Source organism: Balaenoptera physalus, assembly GCF_965194825.1.
Source record: "Balaenoptera physalus genome assembly, chromosome: 1".
Classification (NCBI taxonomy): Eukaryota; Metazoa; Chordata; class Mammalia; order Artiodactyla; family Balaenopteridae; genus Balaenoptera; species Balaenoptera physalus.
The window spans coordinates 77,662,087-77,686,691 of record NC_138882.1 but is presented as its reverse complement, the minus strand read 5'-3'; the positions used below and the strand labels follow the sequence as shown (position 1 = coordinate 77,686,691).

Genomic DNA, 24,605 nt, shown 5'->3' with positions numbered 1-24,605 from the left:
CAGTTTAGTAACCTTAGTTTAAACATCACTAACCACACAGGGTTCTTGACACTGCATTCTCTGATGATGATAATGTAATGCCTACCAAGTTCCTGCTCTATACCCTTTGTAGCTACAGATTCCCAACTCCTACTTACAGGTCAATCCCCACCTAGGTTCTCAGATCAGTCTTGCACTTGCTAAAGGAGAATTTCAGGATCTACAGGTCAGTGGTCCAGGGTTCAGCACTGAGGGTGATGATGCTGTGATGTCAATATCTATTTTGGCCCCTCCCTCTTTTTCTCTGTCTTTGGTAGCTCCAGGTAAGGTAGAGGGTGCATACTGTAGGATTCCCCTCACCTCTAGGGGGCTCACTTCTCACTAGTTAGTTGGTTCATCCCACAAAACTTATCATACAATCTTCAAACTGACCCTTCCCCTGTCCCCTCTCCCCTAGGTCCACACAAAAGGGCTGGTTGGGCAGGATTTGAGACTTGGGGAATATTTGTATCTATGTTTTGAGGGGAGAGTGAAATAATATTCATTTTTATCCAAAACAGATTGTTTCAGGTCTTCACACAGGTCTTAGGACTATCTCTAAGTTTTAATTACACTCTCCCCTGTAGCCTAATTGCCATTTAATTTAACATGTATCATTGACAAGTCATCACCTCTAGGTTATGCCAAACCTACATCTCAGACCAGAAACCCTTTGATGTTTAGGTCTCATGTTTTAAAGAAAGAGATGTAGACACCAGAGGCCTCAAATCCAGTTCTTCCTGCACTAGTGAAAGAACCCAGAGGAGGCCAGGCCTTCCTTTTCATCTCTAGCTGATTCTTCAAACTGCTTCTTCATTTAGTGCCAAAGGTTTCATACAGTCATCTGTCTTTCTCAGCTCAGAATTTCTGGTACAGGGAGCACAGTTTTATCTGTGACCTGTCTTTATGCCCTGTTATGCCTAGAAGTGGATAAAGAAAGAGAACCATTACCAGAAAGAAGATAATCTTCTTCCCAGAGGATAACACAAAAAGTTTCTTTGTCTTTCCATCAAGCTCTCTTTCAGCCTTGAAAGGCATCTGGGTCTTTCCCCCTCTTCTCTATTTGTACCCTCTGGTTCCAGTACCAATGGTGGTGATCCAGACGAGCAACTGTGGAGCTCTTGGGAGGGCTACAAAGGATCCTTGGGTTTAAAATTGCTTTTTTTTATTTTTACAAATCTTCCCAGGAACAGGTTGTCGTCTAGATTTTTCAGAATAAAGTACTTATAAGTCAAACAATCCTTCTTTTTATTTCTCTGTCTCTCAGAGGATAACTTTAATGCCTAATTATCCTAAAGTGCTGTTTTGGCAGGGATGACTAGCCCAAAAATTCATGCTCACTTCCAAGATGAAGAGTAACTGTTGGCAAGAAGCTGTCCAGCAGAGCCCCCAGGTCTCTGCTTTTAGTGTATGTGGCAGGAACCACGTGACTATTCTTCACCAAAAGATCTTGAGCAGAAGTGATGTGTGTCATCTCTGGCAGAGCTGGTTAAGTTCCAGGTACATGGCCTTTCATCTCTCTCTTCATCATCTGGCTGCATGTAGAGAATCCGATGGAGATGACAAGGTGGACCCAAGACAGAAGGAGCCTAGATCTCAAGTCACCACCTTAGACGACAGCTGCCCAGAAGAGCTGCTTGACTAGCCACATCCACTTGACGTTAGTGTGAGTGAGGAATAAACTTTTATTGTGTGCTACATTACTGAGATTTGGGATGATTTGTTATAGCAGCTAGAGTCAATTACCCTGACTCATACAACTATCAACCACAAAAGGGGGTGAAGAAGGGGACAAGCCCCCACTGGTCACATTTGTAAGAACAACACACATAACTAGAAAGCCAGGTACCAAGAATTCCATACTTGACATGGGGAATCCGTATCTCTAATCATCCTGCCTAAAAAACAGTACTCAAATCTAATACTTACCAAGCTGCATTGTGCTGGCCATGTACGAGGTTCAGAGACAAATCAGAGTTCCTTAAGCCTCTTGTGGCAGCACAGTGCCTGCCAAATAGAAGCACTTGATTAATGTTTGTTGAATTGGATAGTTTGAGAGTCAGAGATGAAACAAGATACAACACAAGATAACGTACCCAAACAGGGCTATGGGAACAGATGATAGAACAACTAATTTTGCTTACATATAGTCTATGTCAGTGGTTAGTAGAGAAAAGGCCACAGTTTCTGGATGTCCGTCTCTCACAGAACAAGCACACACAGAGACAGCACTGGGTTCCTTACAGCTCTTAGAAATGAAGCCCACAGCTTGGGTCTTACCTCCCATCATTGCTGCTCTGGGAACTCCCAGGACTCCCAACTCTTCCTTTAGTGGTCCTTCCCATCCAGGTCACCGCTTTGCTGGTCCCCTTTCCTCCTTCCTCCTCTCCGCCCACATCCCTGCAGTATCCTCACACTTGCCCTCCCAGCATCTCTGCTCAAGGAGGTCAGGGTTTCTGGCCTCCACCGGGGAGATGTTGTTGCCTATTTCCCTGCTCGATGATCAGCCCCCACTGCTCACCAAGTGCTCTGTGCCCCAAGCATTCATCTCCTCCCGTCCTTAATGGGAGGGCAGCCCTGTGGCTCGGAGGACCAGGAGGGAGGAAATGAGCACCTCTTTCTCCAGCTGAGAGTCATCTCATCACTTTTCCCTTATGCTCACACATTTCAAGTTCAGATTCTTTGGGGAGCAGGCATTTGGCATGGCCCTTGGGCTCCCCAGTTCTCACATGGGGTCTGGGCTGGGTCTAGTCTATGTTTTTGAGAGTATTAGGGGCAGTGTGTGTTTCAAACATATTATGATATTCTTAAAAGTGTTTCATGATCTTTAAAATAAAAAGGTGAATCCAAAGTATTCTGTAAAATTGGGGTGGAGGTGAATCAGAGGGTTCATTTGTCAGGTTGCTTCCTGGCTTTGTCTGTCAGTGGAGTTGTTCGCCACTGCTCGGTTCTGCCCCTTGAGGGCACCAGAGACCGCTTTGCTGTAGAGAATGGGGCCTAGATGGAAACCAGACAGGTTCTTCCAGCTTATTAAAGTCGCTCTAAATAATAAGGAAAATGGGAAATGATAGAACAGCCTAGATTCTTATTTCCTGGAACCTTTAAAAGTGTCCCTGGGCTTCCTTGGTGGCGCAGTGGTTGAGAATCTGCCTGCCAATACAGGGGACACGGGTTCGAGCCCTGGTCTGGGAAGATCTCACATGCCGCGGAGCAACTAGGACCGTGAGCCACATCTACTGAGCCTGCGCGTCTGGAGCCTGTGCTCCGCAACAAGAGAGGCCGCGACAGTGAGAGGCCCGCGCACCGCGATGAAGAGTGGCCCCCACTCACCGCAACTAGAGAAAGCCCTCGCACAGAAACGAAGACCCAACACAGCCAAATAAATAAATAAATAAATAAAATTTATTTTAAAAAAAAAAAAAAAAGTGTCCCTGTCCTGGGCATAGACCTTAGCCTGACCAGGAGCAAGTATGGCAAGACGGCTGGGATGGGGGTGATATCAGAGCTCTGAATGACCACAGAGGAGAATGAAGCTCAGCAGATAAATTAGAGGTGGAAAGCTCACAAGGTCTCCTTAATTCATGATCCTAGACAATACTAGGAGCAGGATCTGGAGTAAGATTGGATAACCTTTTTTTGTAACCATCCCAAGCAGTCTAGCTGTGTGTGAAATAACAGCTATGAAGCACAGGATAACCCAGACCTACTCAGGAATGTTGAGTATCACTCACGAGCCCCGTTGAAACATGGGCGGTCGTCTCAATAGTATTCTCAGGCACAGATGAGCTTTCCCTGACAATTCATTTCCACACCCAAGCTGTGCGTGATATTTTGGTTCACAACAAGTCATTGGGGTAAGGAGATGAAATGCGTGCGTGTAGTGTCGCTCCTGAAGAAATGAATGAACGAGTCAATGACTGAAAGAGAGTGAGCACCGAGGGGAAGAGTCTTGGCTGTGAGGATAGTGAAAGCAATTCTGATTCAGGCACAATTGTTCAGAGTGTTAGTCTCTGGCTCCCGAGCAGACAGAGCGTGGTGGTCGGTCAATGGGGTCTAGTCCATTGTCCCAATGGTGCTTGTATGTAGGTTAAACCGTGTGGTGGATGGAGAAAAGTGGTCTCCTATGTTGTAAATGCCAGAGGTAGAGGTTGAGGCAGCCTGAGATGTTCTGAACGCTGGGAAAACAACACTATCACTCTGTTGGGGGCAGTATCAGACATTTCACTTCTCATCTTGCAAGGATGTCACATGGGACTGGGTCAGTAAAGCAAGATAGAAGTGTGGGGAAGGAGATTGCGATTGCTTCGAGAGGGGCATTAGGGCAGGGGGATCCCTGGAAACCTTTCAGGGAGGGCATTGCTCTCCCAGTTTACAGAGTTCCTCACTCCCCCTGAGGGGCCATAATGAAGGCAAAGAACCAAGTCTTCGGTCTTGGCTTTGCAAGAGTGCCTTTTCCGGAAGCCCCCTCCCATCAAAGGAGCCACAGGCAGATAGGTTTACAGTGGAGTGGGCTATGGGAGTCAAGGACTAAAGAGAAGGAATACACAGAAGGTGTGGAGTAGGAGTGGAGGGCTTGCCTTCTAGACCTGGCTTCTGCCTACCTGCTGTTGGAAAAACCCCATAACTTACTCCCTGACTGATCCTTAGTTTTCTTATCTGCACAATGGGAACCATACTCACACTTCTCTCAGAAGGTTCTCATGAGGATTCTCTCATGAGAGAATAAAAACAAGAGGGCTTTGCAAGCTAGACAAACCCAGGTAATACAGACATGCACAGGTTTGGACACAGGGTCTGGGAAGAGAAATCCTGGGGGCCAGACAATGCAACGTAGTCCCAAAACATGTCTCTAGGAGACTGGATGTGCATCTGATAATAATAACTAATATTGAGAGCTTACGATGTGCCCAAAACTCTAAGTACTTTACATGCATGATCTCATTGTTTTTTTTTTATTGTGGCAAAATATACATAAAACTTACTATCTTAATCATGTTAAGTGTACAATTCAGGGGTATTAAGTACTTTCACAATGTTGTGTAGCCATCACCATTACCCATCTCCAGAAATTTTTCATCATCCCAAACAAAAACTCTGTACCCAATAACTATAACTCCCCATTACCTCCCTCTTCCCAGGCCCTGGCAATCTCTATTCTACTTTCTGTCTCCATGAAATTGTTTATTCTAGGTATCTTATATAAGTGGCATTGTACAATATTTGTCCCTTTGTGACTGGCTTATTTCACTTAGCATAATTCTTTAAAGTTCACGCACATTGTAGCGTGTGCCAGAATTTCATTCCTTTTTTTTTTTTGACAGGAAAGTAGGATTTATTGGTGGGCGTGAGTAAGGAGGGGACAGTGCCAAGTCTCTCATGAGTGCAGGGCCTGCCACTGGTCCGGGGGCCGTGATTAGGGATGTATTTGACCCCATAGCCATCCAGGATGAGCCGCTTTTCTGCCATCATGTTTTCAAATTCGTCTGCGTTGAACTTAGTAAATTCCCACTTCTTGGAGATGTGGATCTTCTGGTGGCTAGGGAACTTGAACTTGGCCCTACGTAGGGCCTCAATCACATGATACTTGTTCTGCAGCTTGGTGCGGATGGACATTGTGACTTGGCCAGTGTGAACCCTGGCCACTGTGCCCTGGAGCTTTCCAAAGGCACTGCGCATACCTGTCTGGAGTCTAGACTGGGGACACCATGCCAGTCATGAATGTCCACTGGAAAGGGCTGTCTCCAAGGTCCGTTAGGGCAACCCGTACAGGCAACAGGCCGCGTACACTACTGAGGAGGCTGCTATTTGCAGCCATTGCACACTGGGCCCCCAAGGGGAAAAAAGCAGAATTTCATTCTTTTTTTTTAATATTTAAAAAAATATTTATTTTTAATATTTATTTATTTTTTAAAATATTTATTTATTGATATGTATTTAATATTTATTTATTGATTGATTTAGCTTTTTAAAAATATTTATTAAAAAATTTTTTTTTAATATTTATTTATTGATTGATTTGGCTGCACTGGGTCTTAGTTGTGGCACGCAGGATCTTTTTTTAGTTGTGGCTCTTAGTTGCAGCATGTGGGATCTAGGGATCGAACCCGGGCCCCCTGCATTGGGAGCACGGAGTCTTAACCACTGGACAACCAGGGAAGTCCCTCATTCCTTTTCAAAGCCAAATGATATTCCATTGTGTGTATTATACATATGACATTTTGTTTATCCATTCATCTGTTGATGGACATCTGAGTTGTTTCCACCTTTGGGCTCTTGTGAGTAATACTGCTTAAAACTTTTTTAATGGGAAATCCCAAACATATACAGAAGTAGACCAAAAGAATGTGATATACCCCCCCATGTACAATAATTATCAACTCATAGCCAATCTTTTTTTTTTAAGTTTTTAATTTTTTGGTCATGCCACAGGGCATGTAGGATCTTGGTTCCCCGACCAGGGATCAAACCCCGTGCCCCCTGCATTGGAAGCGCAGAGTCTTAACCACTGGACAGCTAAGGAACTCCCTTCACAGGCATTCTTGTTTTATCTATATCCATACCTAATTCTCCGTCCCGTATTATTTTGAAGAATATCTCTAATATCGTAAATGCCACTCTTGTTTCCATTTTACAGATGGAAAGGCACAGAGAGGTTATCTTACCAAGATTACAGAGCTCCTAAGTGATGGAGCCGGGATTTAAACTCAGGCAGCGTGATGGCTGAGCGCATACTTGTGTCTTTGGTACACCTGTGTGTGTGTTTGCGTATACACACACACACACATCAGGTCAAATTCGGGCAAGTTGGAAAAGTGCATTTGGAAAAGTTTGCCTCTTCCTACATTTTTTCCCACTCCTGGATGCTGCCTGGAATTTGAAACAGATAGGCATGACTTTGAAGCCTTAGTTCTTAGTTGCAACTGGAGTCAGTGATCCCCAACCTCCAGAGTTGTTGTGAGGATTAAATGAGATAAATTCAGTGTAAGTGCCAGACACCTCCTAGCATGTGGCAGGAGAGCATTATGTGTGCTTTCTCCTCCCCTCCTTGGGGGACCAGGCCCACCTTCTCTCCACAGAAGCAAACGTCAAGAAAACATGCTCTATCAGAGTATGACTCTCAGAGGTCAATGTGTCATCCCTCTGGGGGATTTATGTTGTGAAATAAAGGATTTTATCCTTTGGCCTTGTGGTGTGGGCTGTGGGTGAGCGCAGAACAGAGGTGTTGCAATTCCTTCTTGCCCCTGAAATCATGTATGTGTGTGTATGCATGTGCATGTGCGTGCACAAGTGTGTAAGACCGGCCTGTAGAAAAGTTCAGGCTTCATTCTCTGCCCAGAGCATTACATTACTTTCTTTTCTATAAAGAATTGTGTCCTGAAACAAGCAACTACTTGTTCTATCTCCTTTCCCTCTTCTTGGCTAAAACAGGAGGAAAAGCCCTTTGTTGGGACCCTTGTCATTCTCTGGTCCAAGGACACAAAGCCACAGGATGGAGGTCTGAGCTCAGATAGGTCTTGGCCAGTCCTGTTCATCCCCTTTGGAATTTCTGTGGCCAGTCCCCTGGAGTTAATTTGGGAAGGGACTGCAGAACTCAGCGGACGACTGAGCAGGACTCACTGGCTGACCACAGAGAAGTCTCAGGTAACCTCAAGATGCATCTGCCGGGGAGGCTTGGGAGGTGGGCACTGCAGCCTCAAGTACATTAAGCGATGGTTAGCAAGTCTGACTGGCTGTTTCCTGTGCCTGGAATGCCCTTTGCTGATCGTGCCCATGGAAGTAGTATAAGCCTTCAATGCCAAGCTCACATCCTGCCACCTCCACAAAGCTTTCCCTACGTCACACCCTACCACCCACTACCACCCATCCCTGGCTGCCATACAGAGTGATTTCTCGCACTCTGAACCCTTATGACATGACCTGTGTACCTACTTTTGCTGCTTTATGTCTGTACTATCTGAATACCAGTCTTAACTCTTTGATAGATCAGAGTGAGTTCCTCGAGAACAGGAATCTTTTCATCTATTCTTTTTACTGTTCAGAGCTCTTCACAGGGCACACAATTAGCAACCAATAAATATCTGTTGAATAAATGATGTATTTCATGACAATGGCATATAGTAGGCACTCGGCAAATGCATACCGAATGCAATAACATCCATCTCCCACGGCTGGGAAATGCAAGAGTCTTTTTACCCTACCCTTGATGTTTAGGTGGAAACCAGTTACACACAACCCTTTGAGTCCTAAAATCTGTCAAAACTTCCACGGAAATAACCGTAAAGACTGCCTTGAGGTAGGGTATGAGATGGTCTCAAGGTGTTTCAAGTATTCTAATATTTCAAAATGTGTCATTTTCTTTGTCTGTTTAATATCCCAACTAGTCTCCAGAAGAACTTAAAGTGTCACAAAGTAGAGTGCATGTGTGATGATTTAAGATCATCTCAGTTAGAACATCTGGTTAATCAGAACTTTTCTGCTCATCAGCAGAATGGTCACTGATATTTGCAGCAGTGACCCTGTAGTCAAGAAACCCAAATACCTTGTTTAAAGATACAATATCTTCAGAAACATGCTTTAAAAAAACCACTTTGGGCTTCCCTGGTGGCGCAGTGGTTGAGAATCTGCCTGCCAATGCAGGGGACACGGGTTCGAGCCCTGGTCTGGGAAGATCTCACATGCCGCGGAGCAACTAGGCCCGTGAGTCACAACTACTGAGCCTGCGCGTCTGGAACCTGTGCTCCCCAACAAGAGAGGCCGCGATGGTGAGAGGCCCGCGCACCGCGATGAAGAGTGGTCCCCACTTGCCGCAACTAGAGAAAGCCCTCGCACAGAAACGAAGACCCAACACAGCCATAAATAAATAAATAAATAAATAAATAAATAAATAAATAAAAGAACGTGAATTTCTTAAAAAAAAAAACCACTTAAACCATTTAAAAATATACAATTCAGCGGCATTAAGCACATTTATATTGCTGTACAACCATCACCACTGTCCATCTCCAGAACCTTTTCATCATTCCAAACAGAAACTCAATAGCCACTAAACTATAACTCCCCATTCTCCCCTCCCCTCAGTCCCTGGTAATCTCTATTGTACTTTCTGTCTCCATGAATTTGCCTATTCTAGGCACCCCATATAATGGAATTACACACTACTTGTCCTTTTGTGACTGGCTTACTTAGTGTGTTGTACTCAGGTTCACCCATGTTGTAGCCTGCCTCAGAATCTCATTCTTTTTAAGGCTGAATAATATTCCACTGTATGTATACACCACATTTTGTGTATCCATTCATCTTTGATGGACATGTGAGTTGTTTTCACCGTTTGGCTACTGTGAATAACGCTGCTATGAACACAGGTGTACAAATACCTGTTCAGAAATATGTCGTTTTTAAAATCATAGACTTATTCTCACTGGTAAACCCTAGATCCATGGTAACTTCCCACTAACCAGAAAATTTGAGTAATTAGAATACTCCATTCCACCATTAGGTTTGCTAAGGACCTTTCTTGGAATATGGGGTGGATGGACACGAGACAGTGATAGGGAATGATGCCTCTGTCTCAGGAATGGATGCGGGGCCACCAGGAGGCAGGTAACTGGGCCCCAGTACACATTAGTAATGTGCCCAGCACGTCCGTCTGGACAGTCAGATTTGCATCAGCCAATCCTACCCCACCCTCACCTCAACGCCATCACTGCTCTAGATCTTAGACTGGGCTGCTTTTCCAAAAAGGTATGGACTTGAGGCACATTTGTTCTGAATTAAGCTTGGCTGCAGTTAAAGTGTTATCATGTCTGTGGAGCTCAAATTACAGAGGCTGCCTTTGGCCAGTAAATGGCACAGCCCGGCTGCTCAGAGAGGTGGAAAATTCTGAGGCCCCTCCAGCACTGTTTCAGGAAAAATGCTCTGAGTGGTGTGGAGAGGGGCCAGCTGCTGATGTCAAGGGATTTATAAAAGAGATTACAAGACCTTTTAAGGGAATGAGGCAGTTGCTAATGATGGAAAACTGCTAAAGCTGGATCTGGATAAGGCCTGAACATTTAATTTGCTAGTTATCCTGAAATGCTTGTAATTTTTAAAAATCATATTGTGCCACTCCCTTTGTGTGTACTTCAAAAGACAACATCAGAGTGTGGAGGGAAGAACCTGTTATGCTAATCAAAGTCTGGGGTAACTGAAACTGAGATCTCACACATAAAGCCCCAAGTGGGTGATCCAGGACCTGGGAAGAAGAATTAAATGCCCAAATGCACCTGGGTGCACTGCACATCTGTATTTTTCTTTCTTTCTTCCTTATTTTTTTTAAGCACACTAGTGGGGGGTCTGGAGGAAGCTTTATTTTTTAAGCAGCTACAAAGCTGCTTAAAATCTTTACACCTTCAAAGAGAGATCTGAAAATAAAATATTTACTTATATTGCATTTCCAAATGTTTCCATAGTCTTCTCACAACCCTTGTGTCATCTTATCTTAAGAATGTGGCTTTTATAAAGAGGAACCGAGATCATTTACAATGACAGGGTAGATTTAGTCGAGCAGACAATCTCCAACTTTAACAGCTGGGCTTACTTGGTGATTTAAATAGATAGTTAACGAAAAGTCATCCCAGATTTAGGAACAGCGATCTAAGTTTGGAAGGGTAAAAGTGAAGGTCTTAAAATCAATTTCCAGTGGAGCAGCTAAACTAAATTCTCTTTGCCATTATGGAGCACTAAAACAAACCAATGAACAAACAAACAAATAAATCAAACAAAACTAATGGCCCACATAAATAATACTCAAATTGTCAGCCAATGAGAAGGCCTAAAGCTAAAGTGGCACATATATACAATGGAATATTACTCAGCCATAAAAAGAAACGAAATTGAGATATTTGTAGTGAGGTGGATGGACCTAGAGTCTGTCATACAGAGTGAAGTAAGTCAGAAAGAGAAAAACAAATACCGTATGCTAACACATATATATGGAATCTAAGGAAAAAAAAAAAAAGGTCATGAAGAACCTAGGGACAAGATGGGAATAAAGACACAGACCTACTAGACAATGGACTTGAGGATATGGGGAGGGGGAAGGGTAAGATGTGACAAAGTGAGAGAGTGGCATGGACATATGTACACTACCAAATGTAAAATAGATAGCTAGTGGGAAGCAGCCGCATAGCACAGGGAGATCAGCTCGGTGCTTTGTGACCACCTAGAGGGGTGGGATAGGGAGGGTGGGAGGGAGGGAGACGCAAGAGGGAAGAGATATGGGAACATATGTATATGTATAACTGATTCACTTTGTTATACAGCAGAAACTAACACACCATTGTAAAGCAATTATACTCCGATAAAGATGTTAAAAAAAGAAAAAAAGAATTAGAAACTAGCATCTGGAAGTGAGCAGGGTGGAGGTACTTTGGAACCCACGATCCTGAGGCATAATTGTTTGCAGCTTTTTCTGTGTTTCTCATCCTTTATTTGTGGGTGCAGGAGAACAGCGCAAGGACCGTCCGGTCAACTCTCCACATGCTCTTATAATATGGAAAATCCAATCATTTGCTTTAAGTGCCATTTTTCAATTGTAGCTTAAATAAAAGGGTCAGGAAACATATGCTGTTTTCTTTTCTTTTCTTTTTTTTGGTTGGGGGGAGGAGGGTAATCTTGCTGAATTAGCACCCTGGGTCATATCCCAGTTCAAACATTTCCCACAGAGCGCGGTCATCTCAGCCACATGTCAAGGCCTCCTCTGCTGCCTCCAGATCTGCTGGTAGTCTTATCACCCCTGTGCTCCAGTAGGGACTCCATCCCGCAAGCTTATCTCCTCACTGTTCCCTGAAGACACTTTGCAGACTAATGTCTCTTCACACTCTGTTTCCATGTCTTCTGCTCTCCTCCTGCTCTGTTCTTTATTAAATACTTTCCCTTTTTCAAGCCGGACTCAAGCCTCTCCTCCTTTTCCTCCTCTTCCTCTTCCTCCTCCTCCTCCTCCTTCTTCTTTTCCAATCTGGATGCCTTTTCTTTCTTCCTTCCTTCCTCCCTCCCTCCCTCTCTCTCTCTCTTTCCCTTTCTTTCTTTCTTTCTTTCCTTCCTTCCTTCCTTCCTTCATTGAAATAGAGTTGATTTACAATGTTGTGCCAATCTCTGCAGTGTAGCAAAGTGACTCAGTTTTATACATACAGACATTCTTTTTAAAATATTCTTTTCCATTATGGTTTATCCCAGGAGACTGGATATAATTCTCTGTGCTATACAGTAGGACCTTGTTGTTTATCCATCCTAAATGTAATAGTCTGCATCTACCAACCCCAAACTCCCAGTCCATCCCTCTCCCTCCCCCCTTCCCCTTGGCAACCAGAAGTCTGATTTCTGTGTCTGTGAGTCTGTTTCTGTTTTGTAGATAGGTTCATTGCTGCCATATTTTAGATTCCGTATATAAGTGATATCATATGGTATTTGTCTTTCTCCTTCTGACTTATTTCACTTAGTATGATAATCTCTAGTTCCATCCATGTTGTTTCAAATGGTATTATTTTGTTCCTTTTTAATGACTGAGTAGTATTCCATTGTATATATTTACCACATCTATATCCGTTCATCTGTCAATGGACACTGAGGTTGTTTCCATGTTTTGGCTATTGTGAATAGTGCTGCTATGAACAGAGGGGTGCATGTATCCTTTTGAATTATAGTTTTGTCCAGGTATATGCTCAGGATTGGGATTGCTGGATGATACGGTAATTCTATATTTAGTTTTCTGAGGAACCTCCATACTGTTTTCCATTGTGGCTGCACCAATTTACATTCCCACCAACAGTGTAGGACGTTCTCTTTTCTCCATACCCTCTCCAGCATTTGTTATTTGTAGACATTTTATTATTTATTTTATTTATTTTTTGGCTGTGTGGCTTGTGAGATCTTAGTTCCCTGACCAGGGATTGAACCCGTGCCCTCAGCAGTGAAAGTGCAGAGTCCTAACCACTGGACCGCCACAGAATTCCCGGTAGACATTATTTTTTAACATCTTTATTGGAGTATAGTTGCTTTAAAGTGTTGTGTTAGTTTCTGCTGTATAACAAAGTGAATCAGCTATACGCATATGTATATCCCCATATCACCTCCCTCTTGCATCTGCCTCCCACCCTCCTTATCCCACTCGTCTAGGTGGTCACAAAGAACTGAGCTAATCTCCCTGTGCTATGCAGCTGCTTCCCACTAGCTATCTATTTTACATTTGGTAGTGTATATATGTCAGTGCTACTCTCTCACTTCATCCCAGCTTACCCTTCCCCATCCCCGTGTCTTCAAGTCCATTCTCTACGTCTGTGTTGTTATTCCTGTCCTGCCCTTAGGTTCATCAGAACCTTTTTTTTTTTTAGATTCCATATATATGTGTTAGCATACCATATTTGTTTTTCTCTTTCTGACTTACTTCACTCTGTATGACAGACTCTATGTCCATCCACTTCACTACAAATAACTCAGTTTCGTTTCTTTTTATGGCTGAGTAATATTGCATTGTATATATGTGCCACATCTTCTTTATCCATTCATCTGTCGATGGACACTTAGGTTGCTTCCATGCCCTGGCTATTGTAAATAGAGCTGCAATGAACATTGTGGTATGTGACTCTTTTTGTTATATTTTTAAAAAATTTATTTATTTTTGTCTGCGTTGGGTCTTTGTTGCTGTGCGGGCTTTCTCTAGTTGTGGGGAGTGGGGGCTACTCCTTCTTGCGGTGTGTGGGCTTCTCACTGTGGTGGCTTCTTTTGTTGCAGAGCACGGGCTCTAGGTGTGTGGGTTTTAGTAGTTGTGGCACGCGGGCTCAGTAATTGTGGCACATGGGCTCTAGAGCGCAGGCTCTGTAGTTGTGGCTCAAGGGCTTATTTGTTCCATGACATGTGGGATCTTCCCAGACCAGGGCTCGAACCTGTGTCCCCTGCATTGGCAGGTGTATTATTAACCACTGTGCCACCAGGGAAGCCCCATGACTCTATTTGAATTATGGTTTTCTCAGGGTATATGCCCAGTAGTGGGATTGCTGGGTCATATGGTAGTTCTATTTTTAGTTTTTTAAGGAGCCTCCATACTGATCTCCATAGTGGCTGTATCAATTTACATTCCCACCAACAGTGCAAGAGGGTTTCCTTTTCTCCACACCCTCTCCAGCATTTATTGTTTGTAGAATTTTTGATGATGGCCATTCTGACTGGTGCGAGGTGATACCTCATGGTAGTTTTCATTTGCATTTCTCTAATGATTAGTGATGTTGAGCATTCTTTCATGTGTTTGTTGGCAATCTGTATATCTTCTTTGGAGAAATGTCTATTTAGGTCTTCTGCCCATTTTTGGATTGGGTTGTTTGTTTTTTTCATATTGAGCTGCATGAGCTGCTTTTAAATTTTGGAGATTAATCCTCTGTCAGTTGCTTCGTTGGCAAATATTTTCTCCCATTCTGAGGGTTGTCTTTTCATCTTGTTTGTGGTTTCCTTTGCTGTGCAAAAGTTTTCAAGTTTCATTAGGTCTCATTTGTTTATTTTTGTTTTTATTTCCATTTCTCTAGGAGGTGGGTCGAAAAGGATCTTGCTGTGATTTATCTCACAGAGTGTTCTGACTACGTTTTCCTCTAAGAGTTTTATAGTGTCTGGCCTTACATTTAGGTCTTTAATTCATTTTGAGTTTATTTTTGTGTATGGTGTTAGGGAGTGTTCTAATTTCATTCTTTTACATGTAGCTGTCCAGTTTTCCCAGCACCACTTATTGAAGAGGCTGTCTTTTCTCCACTGTATATGCTTGCCTCCTTTATCAAAAATAAGGTGACCATATGTGCGTGGGTTTATTTCTGGGCTTTATAGCCTGTTCCATTGAGCTATATTTCTGTTTTTGTGCCAGTACTGGACTGTCTTGATTACTGTAGCTTTGTAGTATAGTCTGAAGTCCAGGAGCCTGAATCCTCCAGCTCCGTTTTTCTTTCTCAAGGTTGCTTTGGCTATTCAGGGCCTTTTGTGTTTCTATACAAATTGGGAAATTTTTTGTTCTAGTTCTGTGAAGAATGCCAGTGGTAATTTGATAGGGATTGCACTGAATCTGTAGATTGCTTTGGGTAGTATAGTCATTTTCACAATGTTGATTCTTCCAATCTAAGAACATGGTGTATCTCTCCATCTCTTTGTATCATCTTTAATTTCTTTCATCAGTGTCTTATAGTTTTCTGCATACAGGTCTTTAAACTCCTCAGGTAGGTTTATTCCTAGGTATTTTATTCTTTTTGTTGCAGTGGTAAATGAGAGTGTTTCCTTAATTTCTCTTTCAGATTTTTCATCATTAGTGTATAGGAATACAAGAGATTTCTGTGCATTAATTTTGTATCCTGCTACTCTACCAAATTTGTTGAATAGCTCTAGTAATTTTCTGGTAGCATCTTTAGGATTCTCTATGTATAGCATCATGTCATCTGAAAACAGTGACAGCTTTACTTCTTCTTTTCTGATTTGGATTCCTTGTATTTCTTTTTCTTCTCTGATTGCTGTGGCTAAAACTTCCAAAACTATGTTGAATAATAGTGGTGAGAGTGGGCAACCTTGTCTTGTTCCTGATCTTAGTGGAAATGGTTTCAGTTTTTCACCATTGAGAACAATGTTGGCTGTGGGTTTGTCATATATGGCCTTTATTATGTTGAGGTAGGTTCCCTCTATGCCTACTTTCTGGAGGGTTTTTATCATAAATGGTGTTGAATTTTGTCAAAAGTTTTTTCTGCATCTATTGAGATGATCATATGGTTTTTCTCCTTCAATTTGTTAATATGGTTTATCACATTGATTGATTTGCATGTATTGAAGAATCCTTGCATTCCTGGGATAAACCCCACTTGATCATGGTGTATGATCCTTTTAATGTGCTGTTGGATTCTGTTTGTTAGTATTTTGCTGAGGATTTTTGCATCTATGATCATCAGTGATATTGGCCTGTAGTTTTCCTTTTTTGTGACATCTTTGTTTGGTTTTGGTATCAGGTGATTGTGGCCTCATAGAATGAGTTTGGGAGTGTTCCTCTCTCTGCTATATTTTGGAAGAGTTTGAGAAGGATAGGTGTTAGCTCTTCTCTAAATGTTTGATAGAGTTCGCCTGTGAAGCCATCTGGTCCTGGGCTTTTGTTTGTTGGAAGATTTTTAATCACAGTTTCCATTTCAGTGCTTGTGATTGTTCTGTTTATATTTTCTATTTCTTCCTGGTTCAGTCTCAGAAGGTTGTGCTTTTCTAAGAATTTGTGCATTTCTTCCAGGTTGTCTGTTTTATTGGCATAGAGTTGCTTGTAGTAATCTCTCATGATCCTTTGTATTTCTGCCATGTCAGTTGTTACTTCTTTTTCATTTCTAATTCTGTTGATTTGAGTCTTCTCCGTTTTCTTCTTGATGAATCTGGTTAACGGTTTATCAGTTTTGTTTATCTTCTCAAAGAGTCAGCTTTTAGTGTTGTTGATCTTTGCTATTGTTTCCTTCCCTTCATTTCTTTTTCATTTATTTCTGATCTGATCTTTATGATTTCTTTCCTTCTGCTAACTTTTGGGGTTTTTTTTGTTTCTTCTTTCTCTTATTGCTTTAGGTGTAAGGTTAGGTTGTTTATTTGAGATTTTTCTTGTTTCTTGAGGTAGGACTGTATTGCTATAAACTTCCCTCTCAGAACTGTTTTTGTTGCATCCCATAGGTTTTGGGTTGTCGTGTTTTCTTTTTCTTTTTTTTCTTAAATTTATTTATTTTGTTTATTTATTTTTGGCTGTATTGGATCTTTGTTCTGCGCACGGGCTTTCTCTAGTTGTGGTGAGTGGGGGCTACTGTTCATTGCAGTGCATGGGCTTCTCATTGTGGTGGCTTCTCTTGTTGCAGAGCATGGGCTCTAGGCACATGGGCTTCAGTAGTTGTGCCTCGTGGGCCCTAGAGAGCAGGCTCAGTAGTTGTGGTGCACGGGCTCAGTTGCTCCGCTGCATGTGGGATCATCCCGGACCAGGGCTCAAACCTGTGTCCCCTGCATTGGCAGGCGGATTCTTAACCACTGCGCCACCAGGGAAGCCCCCCGTCATGTTTTCACTGTCATCTGTTTCTAGGTATTTTTTCATTTCCTCTTTGATTTCTTCAGTGATCTCTTGGTTATTTAGTAGTGTATTGTTTAGCCTCCATGTGTTTTTATATTTTACAGGTTTTTCTCCTGTAATTGATATCTAGTCTCATAGTGTTGTGGTTGGAAAAGATACTTGATATGATTTCAATTTTCTTAAATTTACCAAGGCTTGATTTGTGACCCAGGATATGGTCTATCCTGGAGAATGTTCCATGAGCACTTGAGAAGAAAGTGTATTCTGTTGTTTTGGATGGAATGTCCTAAAAATATCAATTAAGTCCATCTTGTTTAATGTGTCATTTAAAGCTTGTGTTTCCTTATTTATTTTCATTTTGGATGATCTGTCCAGTGGTGAGAGTGCGGTGTTAAAGTTCCCTATTATTATTGTGTTACTGTCAATTTCCCCTTTTATGGCTGCTAGCATTTGGCTTATGTATTGAGGTGCTCCTATGTTGGGTGCATATATATTTATACTTGTTATATCTCCTTCTTGGAATGATCCCTTGATCATTATGTAGTGTCTTTCTTTTTCTCTTGTAATAGTCTTTATTTTAAAGTCTATTTTGTCTGATATGAGGATTGCTACTCCAGCTGTCTTTTGATTTCCATTTGCATGGAATATCTTTTTCCATCCTCTCACTTTCAGTCTGTATGTGTCCCTAGGTCTGAAGTGGGTCTCTTGTAGACAGCATATATATGGGTCTTGTTTTTGTATCCATTCAGCCAGTCTGTGTCTTTTGGTGGGAGCATTTAATCCATTTACACTTAAGGTAGTCATCGATATGTATGTTCCTATTACCATTTTCTTAATTGTTTTGGGTTTGTTATTGTAGGTCTTTTCCTTCTCTTGTGTTTCCTGCCTAGAGAAGTTCCTTTAGCATTTGTTGTAAAGCTGGTTTGGTGGTGCTGAATTCTCTTAACTTTTGCTTATCTGTAAAGGTTTTAATTACTCCATCGAATCTGAATGAGATCCTTGCTCGGTAGAGTAACCTTGTTTGTAGGTTTTTCCCTTTCATCACTTTAAATATGTCCTGCCAGTCCCTTCTGGCTTGCAGAGTTTCTGCTGAAAGATCAGCTCTTAACCGGGGATTCTCTTGTATGTTATTTGTTGCTTTTCCCTTGCTGCTTTTAATATTTTTTCTTTGCATTTAATTTTTGATAGTTTGATTAATATGTGTCTCAGCGTGTTTCTCTTTGGCTTTAACCTGTATGGTACTCTCTGTGCTTTCTGGACTTGATTGACTGTTTCCTTTCCCATGTTAGGGAAGTTTTTGACTATAATGTCTTCAAATATTTTCTCAGACCCTTTCTTTTTCTCTTCTTCTTCTGGGACCCCTATAATTTGAATGTTGGTGCATTTAATGCTGTCCCAGAGGTCTCTGAGAGCATCCTCAATTCTTTTCATTCTTTTTTCTTTATTCTGCTCCCTGGCAGTTTTTTCCACCATTTTGTCTTCTAGCTCACTTATCCATTCTTCTGCCTCAGTTATTCTGTCATTGATTCCTTCTAGAGTATTTTTAATTTCAGTTATTGTGTTGTTCATCACTGTTTGCTCTTTAGTTCTTCTAGATCCTTGTTAAATGTTTCTTGTATTTTCTCCATTCTGTTTCTGAGATTTTGGATCACCTTTACTATCATTACTCTGAATTCTTTTTCAGGTAGGTTGCCTATTTCGTCTTCATTTATTTGGTCTTGTAGGTTTTTACCTTGCTCCTTTGTCTGTAACATATTTTTTTGTCATTTAATTTTTTTTTTTGATGGGTGGTGTCTTACTGGTTGTTTAACCTGAGACGTCCAGCAATGGAGTTTGCAGGCAGTTGGATAGAGCTGGGTCTTGGTGCTGAGATGACCTCTGGGAGGCCTCAGTCTGATTGATATTCCCTGGGGTCTGAGGTTCTCTGTTAGTCCAGAGGTTTGGACTTGGAGCTCCCACCACAGGAGCTTGAGCCCAACCTCCGGCCTGGGAACCAAGATCCCACAAGCATGTGGCAGGTGAAGTAATGGTCCCCCAAAGACATGGACATCGAAATCCCTGGAACCGCCTGGCTGGTGTGCAGCAATGGGGACCCGGAGCTGCCGGAGGGTCAGGGCAGTGGCCTGAGATGCACTGGGTGGCCTGGTGTCCTCCAGGTCAGAGCCAGGCCATCTGCGCCACCCACGTCACCCAGTGTACCAGGGGCTCTGCCTGGGCTTCACAGGCGTCTACCCCGGTAGACTTTTTAATGATGGCCATTCTGACCGGTGTGAGGTGATATCTCATTGTAGTTTTGATTTGCATTTTTCCAATAATTAGCCTCACCTCTTTCTTGAAGTCTTTCCTAACCATGCTGGTCCCAATGAGTTTTCTCCTTCCCTTCCCTCCCATGACACTTAGAAATGGTGCCTCTCACTTTTTACTTTGATCATACTTAGAATACCTTCTGCACTTAAAAGTGTCTCTTGCACTAAGGGTGTATATACCTCTCTTATAACCCCTGCTACTCCTGGGAAACTATTATAGCAGGAATATTTGTTAAATATTATTTTATTGCCTTTGATGGAAAGGCTTCTTGACCAAAAGCTGTCGAATCAATAAATATTTCTCACCTGAAATATTAAGCAGGGCTAAGAAGCCCAGCTATTAACTTTAACTTGAAAAAGAATCTTTTGAATTAGAAGCAGTGAATGGCTACACCATCCAAGAGAGAGTCTTAGAAGAATGTATAAGAAAAAGGGAAACCCAACTTTCTTTCTTCAACTCAAAATTCTTCAGATCTTACTCCTTTCTCTAGATCTCTTAATTCTCCACAGGTGTTCCAAGAGGAAGAAGGCTGTTAAGCAGCCTGCGTGCGGCGGCCCCTCTGAAAATAGCCATGCCCTTCAATCTGTTTGTTTCATGCCTTTCTGGTCCAGGGATGTGTGAGGAAAGTGCTACGGAGGGAGGGATCTCCTGCCACTTCTTCCCACTCAACATGCCTTCCCTCTTCCTCTAATTTTGCCTGCACTAGTGAGCTGTTGAGGAGAGCTTGGAACCCAAAAGTTATACCTGTCTGGGAGTTGATTAGAAAGAGTATTCAATTTATAAAAATATAACTTGCATAATTTTGTAGAAAGATTTACCTTTAAAACAGAAATAAATGACTCAATAGGAAATGCGGCTTGCCCTTATAAAGGGGGTTAAGTGGGGGAGTCAGTTTCAATTAAGGGGAAAAATATGTAGGCCAGCATGAGAATATGTGATACCTTTTAGAATAATCTTTTTTATGGGGCCAACATCCTAATCTTTGCTTACATAAGAAAAGATCATAATAAGCCAAACTTGGATCAGAGACTATTAGTGATAGAGGATGTTTGGGTGGGGGGTGGCAGAGAAATCACTTAACATCTTTACTGCCACCTGTTAGAATGGGCTAATGATTTCTAAATCTATATGCCTGGGGAAACAGTGTCAGGTAAAAATGGTGCCATGAAAAAATAATTGGAGCTTTTTGGAGTTAACTGTTAGCTAATGGAAAGAAATCATTACATGTTGTTAATATTTAATATTATTATTTATACAAAGATTTTGTGAGTTCTGTGTGTGTATCTGAGGAGTACTGAGCAAGCTGACATACTCTTCATTCTTTGTTGGTTATAGTCATGAAAGGGGTCTTAGGACTTAACGCTCTATGACCTACACAAGCTATTTTCCTTGTCAGCCTCAGTTTCTTCATCTGTAAAATGTGGATACTGATAGTACCTACTTCTTACGGTCAAGTGAGACAATGCACAGGAAGTGCTTAGCATAGAAAAGCAGGTATTTATGATCAAAAGCAAATTAATTTTCTCAGTTCCAACTGTGTGCTACAAATAAAGTTTGCTGGCAATTTATTTTTAACCCATATTCATGTGATGAAAAGATTACTGAGTTAGGAGATGTAGTCTATAGTGATGATTAGGCAAATTACTTAACCTCTCTGGGTTTCTATTCCTTTGGCTTTATAAAGGAGCTGGATTAGAGGATCTCTGAGTAGTTTCCAGTTCTAAAGTTCTGTGTTAGGATTTTTTCCAATTCATTTTTAAACAAAGTTTTAATAAAATTTAACATAGGAAGTATTGTATGCTTTAGCAATTTATATTTTAATTAAATGTACTTCAGATTAAAACTGTATTATGCAATGTTTAAAATACAGAAGGATATGGAAAGTGATACACGTACCTATCATTCACTTTAAGAAATAAAACTTAAAAAAAATTTGGAAATGCTGTGGGTGAAATTCACTTGTATTTAAAGGTGCAAAAACAAGATTGAAATCACTGCTTAAAAAAAAGGAAATTACTTTGGATGCCCATTGTTTCTGGAAGAAGGGTGTTTTTGTGCCTGTGTGGCTCTGACGTTATATTAGGTGTAGGCCAAAGCAGAAGACAGTCCTCTTCTTCTGGGAAGATTTCATCTAACTGAAGTGGAGTAAATATAGCTTAGCAACAAAATACACCCAAATAAAACATGGACCCTGCATTTGATATGCATGTCGTTTGCAATAAGATTTCCATGGCAATCCAGGCCGATGGAAACACTTCTTGACAAAGAATTGGATTCAAATTCTGGCTTCTTTCTAATTTAAGTGTGTGATCTTGGGCAAGTTATGTAGCCCTCTCTGCCTCAGTTTCTTCATGAAATGGGGCTTACCTAAGGGTTGTTGTGAATAATACATGAGATAATACAGGCAAGGCTCTAAGAACAATGCCTGACACATAGAGAACGCTCAATGAATATTAGCTATTATTATTATTCAATTCCATAAATAATTATTGGATGTCTACCATGTAGTAGTCTCTATACTAGATCCTGAAATATCTTTGGGGCTTTAGCTTTTTTTGTGTCTGGTCTACAAAGAATGTGTTACAGAGTTAGATATGAAATTCTGGTAAATGTAGCAGTCTAGTGGGACCCAAGTTAATCTAGAAAAAAAGGCCATTTGGAGTTCAGAAGACTTTTTAAATTCAGGAGGGAATATGAGATGTAAATGAAGTACTTAAGGTCTTGCCTTTTAGTTGTTGAGTTCCTGTGCCAGGTTTTAGAGAGTGCATTATGATGCATATTAAAACCACGGTGACATTCAAAGAGTCAAACATGCCTGATTAGACTTTCATGTCCTGTATTTATAAAAAGGTTAGTGGTGCATTTCCTCAGTGCAAATTATTTTTGGTTCTTACTAATATTTATGAATAAAGTTTATACAGAGTAATATATGTGATTAATCTTAGTCATCAGCTTTATTTTATATAAGGAGATATCCCAGAAGATGCTACATCTTGAGCAGTAATTTCAACAGATAGGGAGTAGGCAATATAGAGGAAAGGGCAATTGTATGTTAGCACTATGGGACAAAATCAGAAATATAATTATGGCAATAATGCATTCTCTTACATAAATTTATCATTGAAATAGTATAGGAAGACATGCCTTTTGCAAGTAATTTCATTGTGATGCTTTATGGTGACGCCAAGCCTTGACTATACAACAAGCAGTCAATGATGTTTGGATTTCAGGTTGCCCTGGGTGGATGTGTCCACAAGGTATTAAAAGCGGGTTTAAGTTGATGAATTCAACAGAGGAGCTGACAATCTGGTCTCAGTGATCTCAGGTTGGGCTGGCCTTGGCACCGGCCTGTTTGGTTGCTTTTGGTGACTCTGGGGTAATATTAAGCCATGGAAATCATAGTTATCATGTACCTCTACCCATGGGGTTTGATAGTTACTAAATAATTGGTCAGTAACTGCCCCTTTGGCCTCCGCCTTTGCACATTTTTGCCCGGCAAAAAACTCTTGATGTAAAGGAGAAAAGTGAATGGGCCTCCTTTTAACAATAGGCAAACTGAACTCAAGCACTTACTAAGATAGGAAGAATAATATAAGACAGAAATAACTTGGAAGCTCATTTTGTCCATACCCGGTTATAGGTTGTTCAAGAAAATAAAAAGGTGGTGGATTCTTTTGTCCTTAGTACTCTGTTTTGGCCTACTCCATTTCCACAAGGCTGATGGCTTTTAAATACTAAAACCATCCCCAAAGGCATCTCCACAACCCCCCAATACACAAGTCACAAATCACTGCTCAAAGGAACGAACACAAAGCACTTGCGATACTCTCCCATTTGGGTGCAGTCTTGATTCTCCAGAGAAAAGGGGACTCTCAGTGCAGATCTGAATATATATATGGGCCAGGACTTGGGCCTTCCTGGTAAAACATAAAAACAAAACAATAAACACCGCCCCTCCCCCTCCCAAAACAAAAAACAAAAACAGAAAATCCAAGGCGCCGCTGCTGCTATCAGTAGCTTGGCTCAGACTCCGACTGCAAAAAACAAAAACAGGACCGAGCCCGGGTTCCTGAGACCCCGGCTGCCTAGGGCCAGGGCGAAGTTCCCGGGGTCGGGCCGCTGGACGCGGGCAGGGCCGGGCGCGGCGCTCTCGGGGACTTTCACCTGCTCGGCGGGCAGCGCGGGGGCGGACCCAGCGGCGGGCGGGGCCTGGACGCCCCGCGGGAGGAGCCGGCCCGGGCCCACCCCGCAGGAGGAGCCGCTCGCCGGCGGCTGATCCGGCGTCTCCGTGACAGGCACCCCGCTCCGCTGCCGCCGCCGCCGCCTTTTCTTCCTCGTCCCGGGCTGTCCGCGCCACTGCTCTCGGGCCAGTGCCGCGCCCAGTCCCGCCGCGGGCCGCGCGCCCACTGCTCCCCTCCCCCAGCCCGCTCGTCGCGCCGCCCGCTCCCGCCGCCGCCCCCGCCGCCCTTGCCGCCCTCCTCGCCGGTAGGAATTGCGCGGCCACAGCGCCGCTCGCGTCGTCCGCAACCGCGCCGCCCGCTGCAGCCCGGCCCTCGGCGTCGCTCCGAGTCCCGGCTTCCACGGCCGCCGCGCGGCCAGGGCGCCCCTCCGCTTGCGCCCTCTCCGCGCGCCGTCGCCCCCAGCTCTCGCCTCCCCTTCCCTGGGTCTCGCCAGCCCCTTCCTGCCACCGCCGCCGCCGCCTCTGGAGGAGCCGGTCCACCGCGGGTCACCATGCCCAGCAAAACCAAGTACAACCTTGTGGACGATGGGCACGACCTGCGGATCCCCTTGCACAACGAGGACGCCTTCCAGCACGGCATCTGCTTCGAGGCCAAGGTGAGGGGGCCCCAGGGAGGGGACTGCCCCGGAGGGGCATGTGTGAGTGGACGGGATGCGCAGCCATCCCGGACGCAGAGCTGGTGGGTTAGGCTGATTTGGGGGCCTTTCTGTTAGGGAGGGTGACTCCCCTTCTCTGTATAGAATTCCGCGGGCTCCTGCCCAGAACTGCTAAAGAGCAACTGCAAAGTTTGAGCGGTATTGCTTCACCCCCCTCCTCCCACCTGCAGACTCCCCCATCCTTACCCATCCAGGACTGATTGAGTTACTTCCCGGATCCCTCCTTCCGAGAAGGAGAAGCCAGTGGGTGAGCGCAGCTTGGACGTGGTTCTTTAGAATCGGTTTAGGGAAGCTTTGGTGTTATTTA

The 24,605-nt window shown here is 42.9% G+C and overlaps 2 protein-coding genes and 1 long non-coding RNA gene across 8 annotated transcripts in view; 2 read left to right on the top strand and 1 right to left on the bottom strand.

Annotated features, from left to right (window-relative positions):
• LOC309639644 overlaps window positions 1-3,419 on the top strand; it is a 69,906-nt gene extending 66,487 nt beyond the window's left edge. Inside the window, exon 2 of the long non-coding RNA XR_014251782.1 lies at window positions 3,313-3,419. This is a non-coding gene — a long non-coding RNA (uncharacterized lncRNA). The remainder of the gene's footprint in view (window positions 1-3,312) is intronic.
• LOC309637452 (uncharacterized protein) overlaps window positions 1-24,135 on the bottom strand; it is a gene marked incomplete at its 5' end in the record, with an annotated part of 279,570 nt that extends 255,435 nt beyond the window's left edge. The window contains 2 exons of the mRNA XM_082412212.1: window positions 8,606-22,773; window positions 23,567-24,135. Of these exons, the coding sequence (XP_082268338.1) occupies window positions 22,689-22,773; window positions 23,567-24,135 (654 nt within the window). The 3' untranslated portion in view covers window positions 8,606-22,688. The remainder of the gene's footprint in view (window positions 1-8,605; window positions 22,774-23,566) is intronic.
• The window catches only part of LOC309663865 (carboxyl-terminal PDZ ligand of neuronal nitric oxide synthase protein), a 302,668-nt gene continuing 302,021 nt past the window's right edge, over window positions 23,959-24,605 (top strand). For 5 of the 6 annotated variants that reach the window (XR_014265505.1, XR_014265506.1, XM_082468484.1 and 2 more), the window contains exon 1: window positions 24,104-24,238. Coding sequence is in view for 4 of the 6 variants with exons in the window: in XM_082468484.1 (XP_082324610.1) it covers window positions 24,134-24,238 (105 nt within the window). In the remaining 2 variants the exon portion in view is untranslated. Of the gene's footprint in view, window positions 24,239-24,605 lie in introns of all 6 variants that reach the window. The other variant, XM_082468485.1, reaches the window with a different exon arrangement.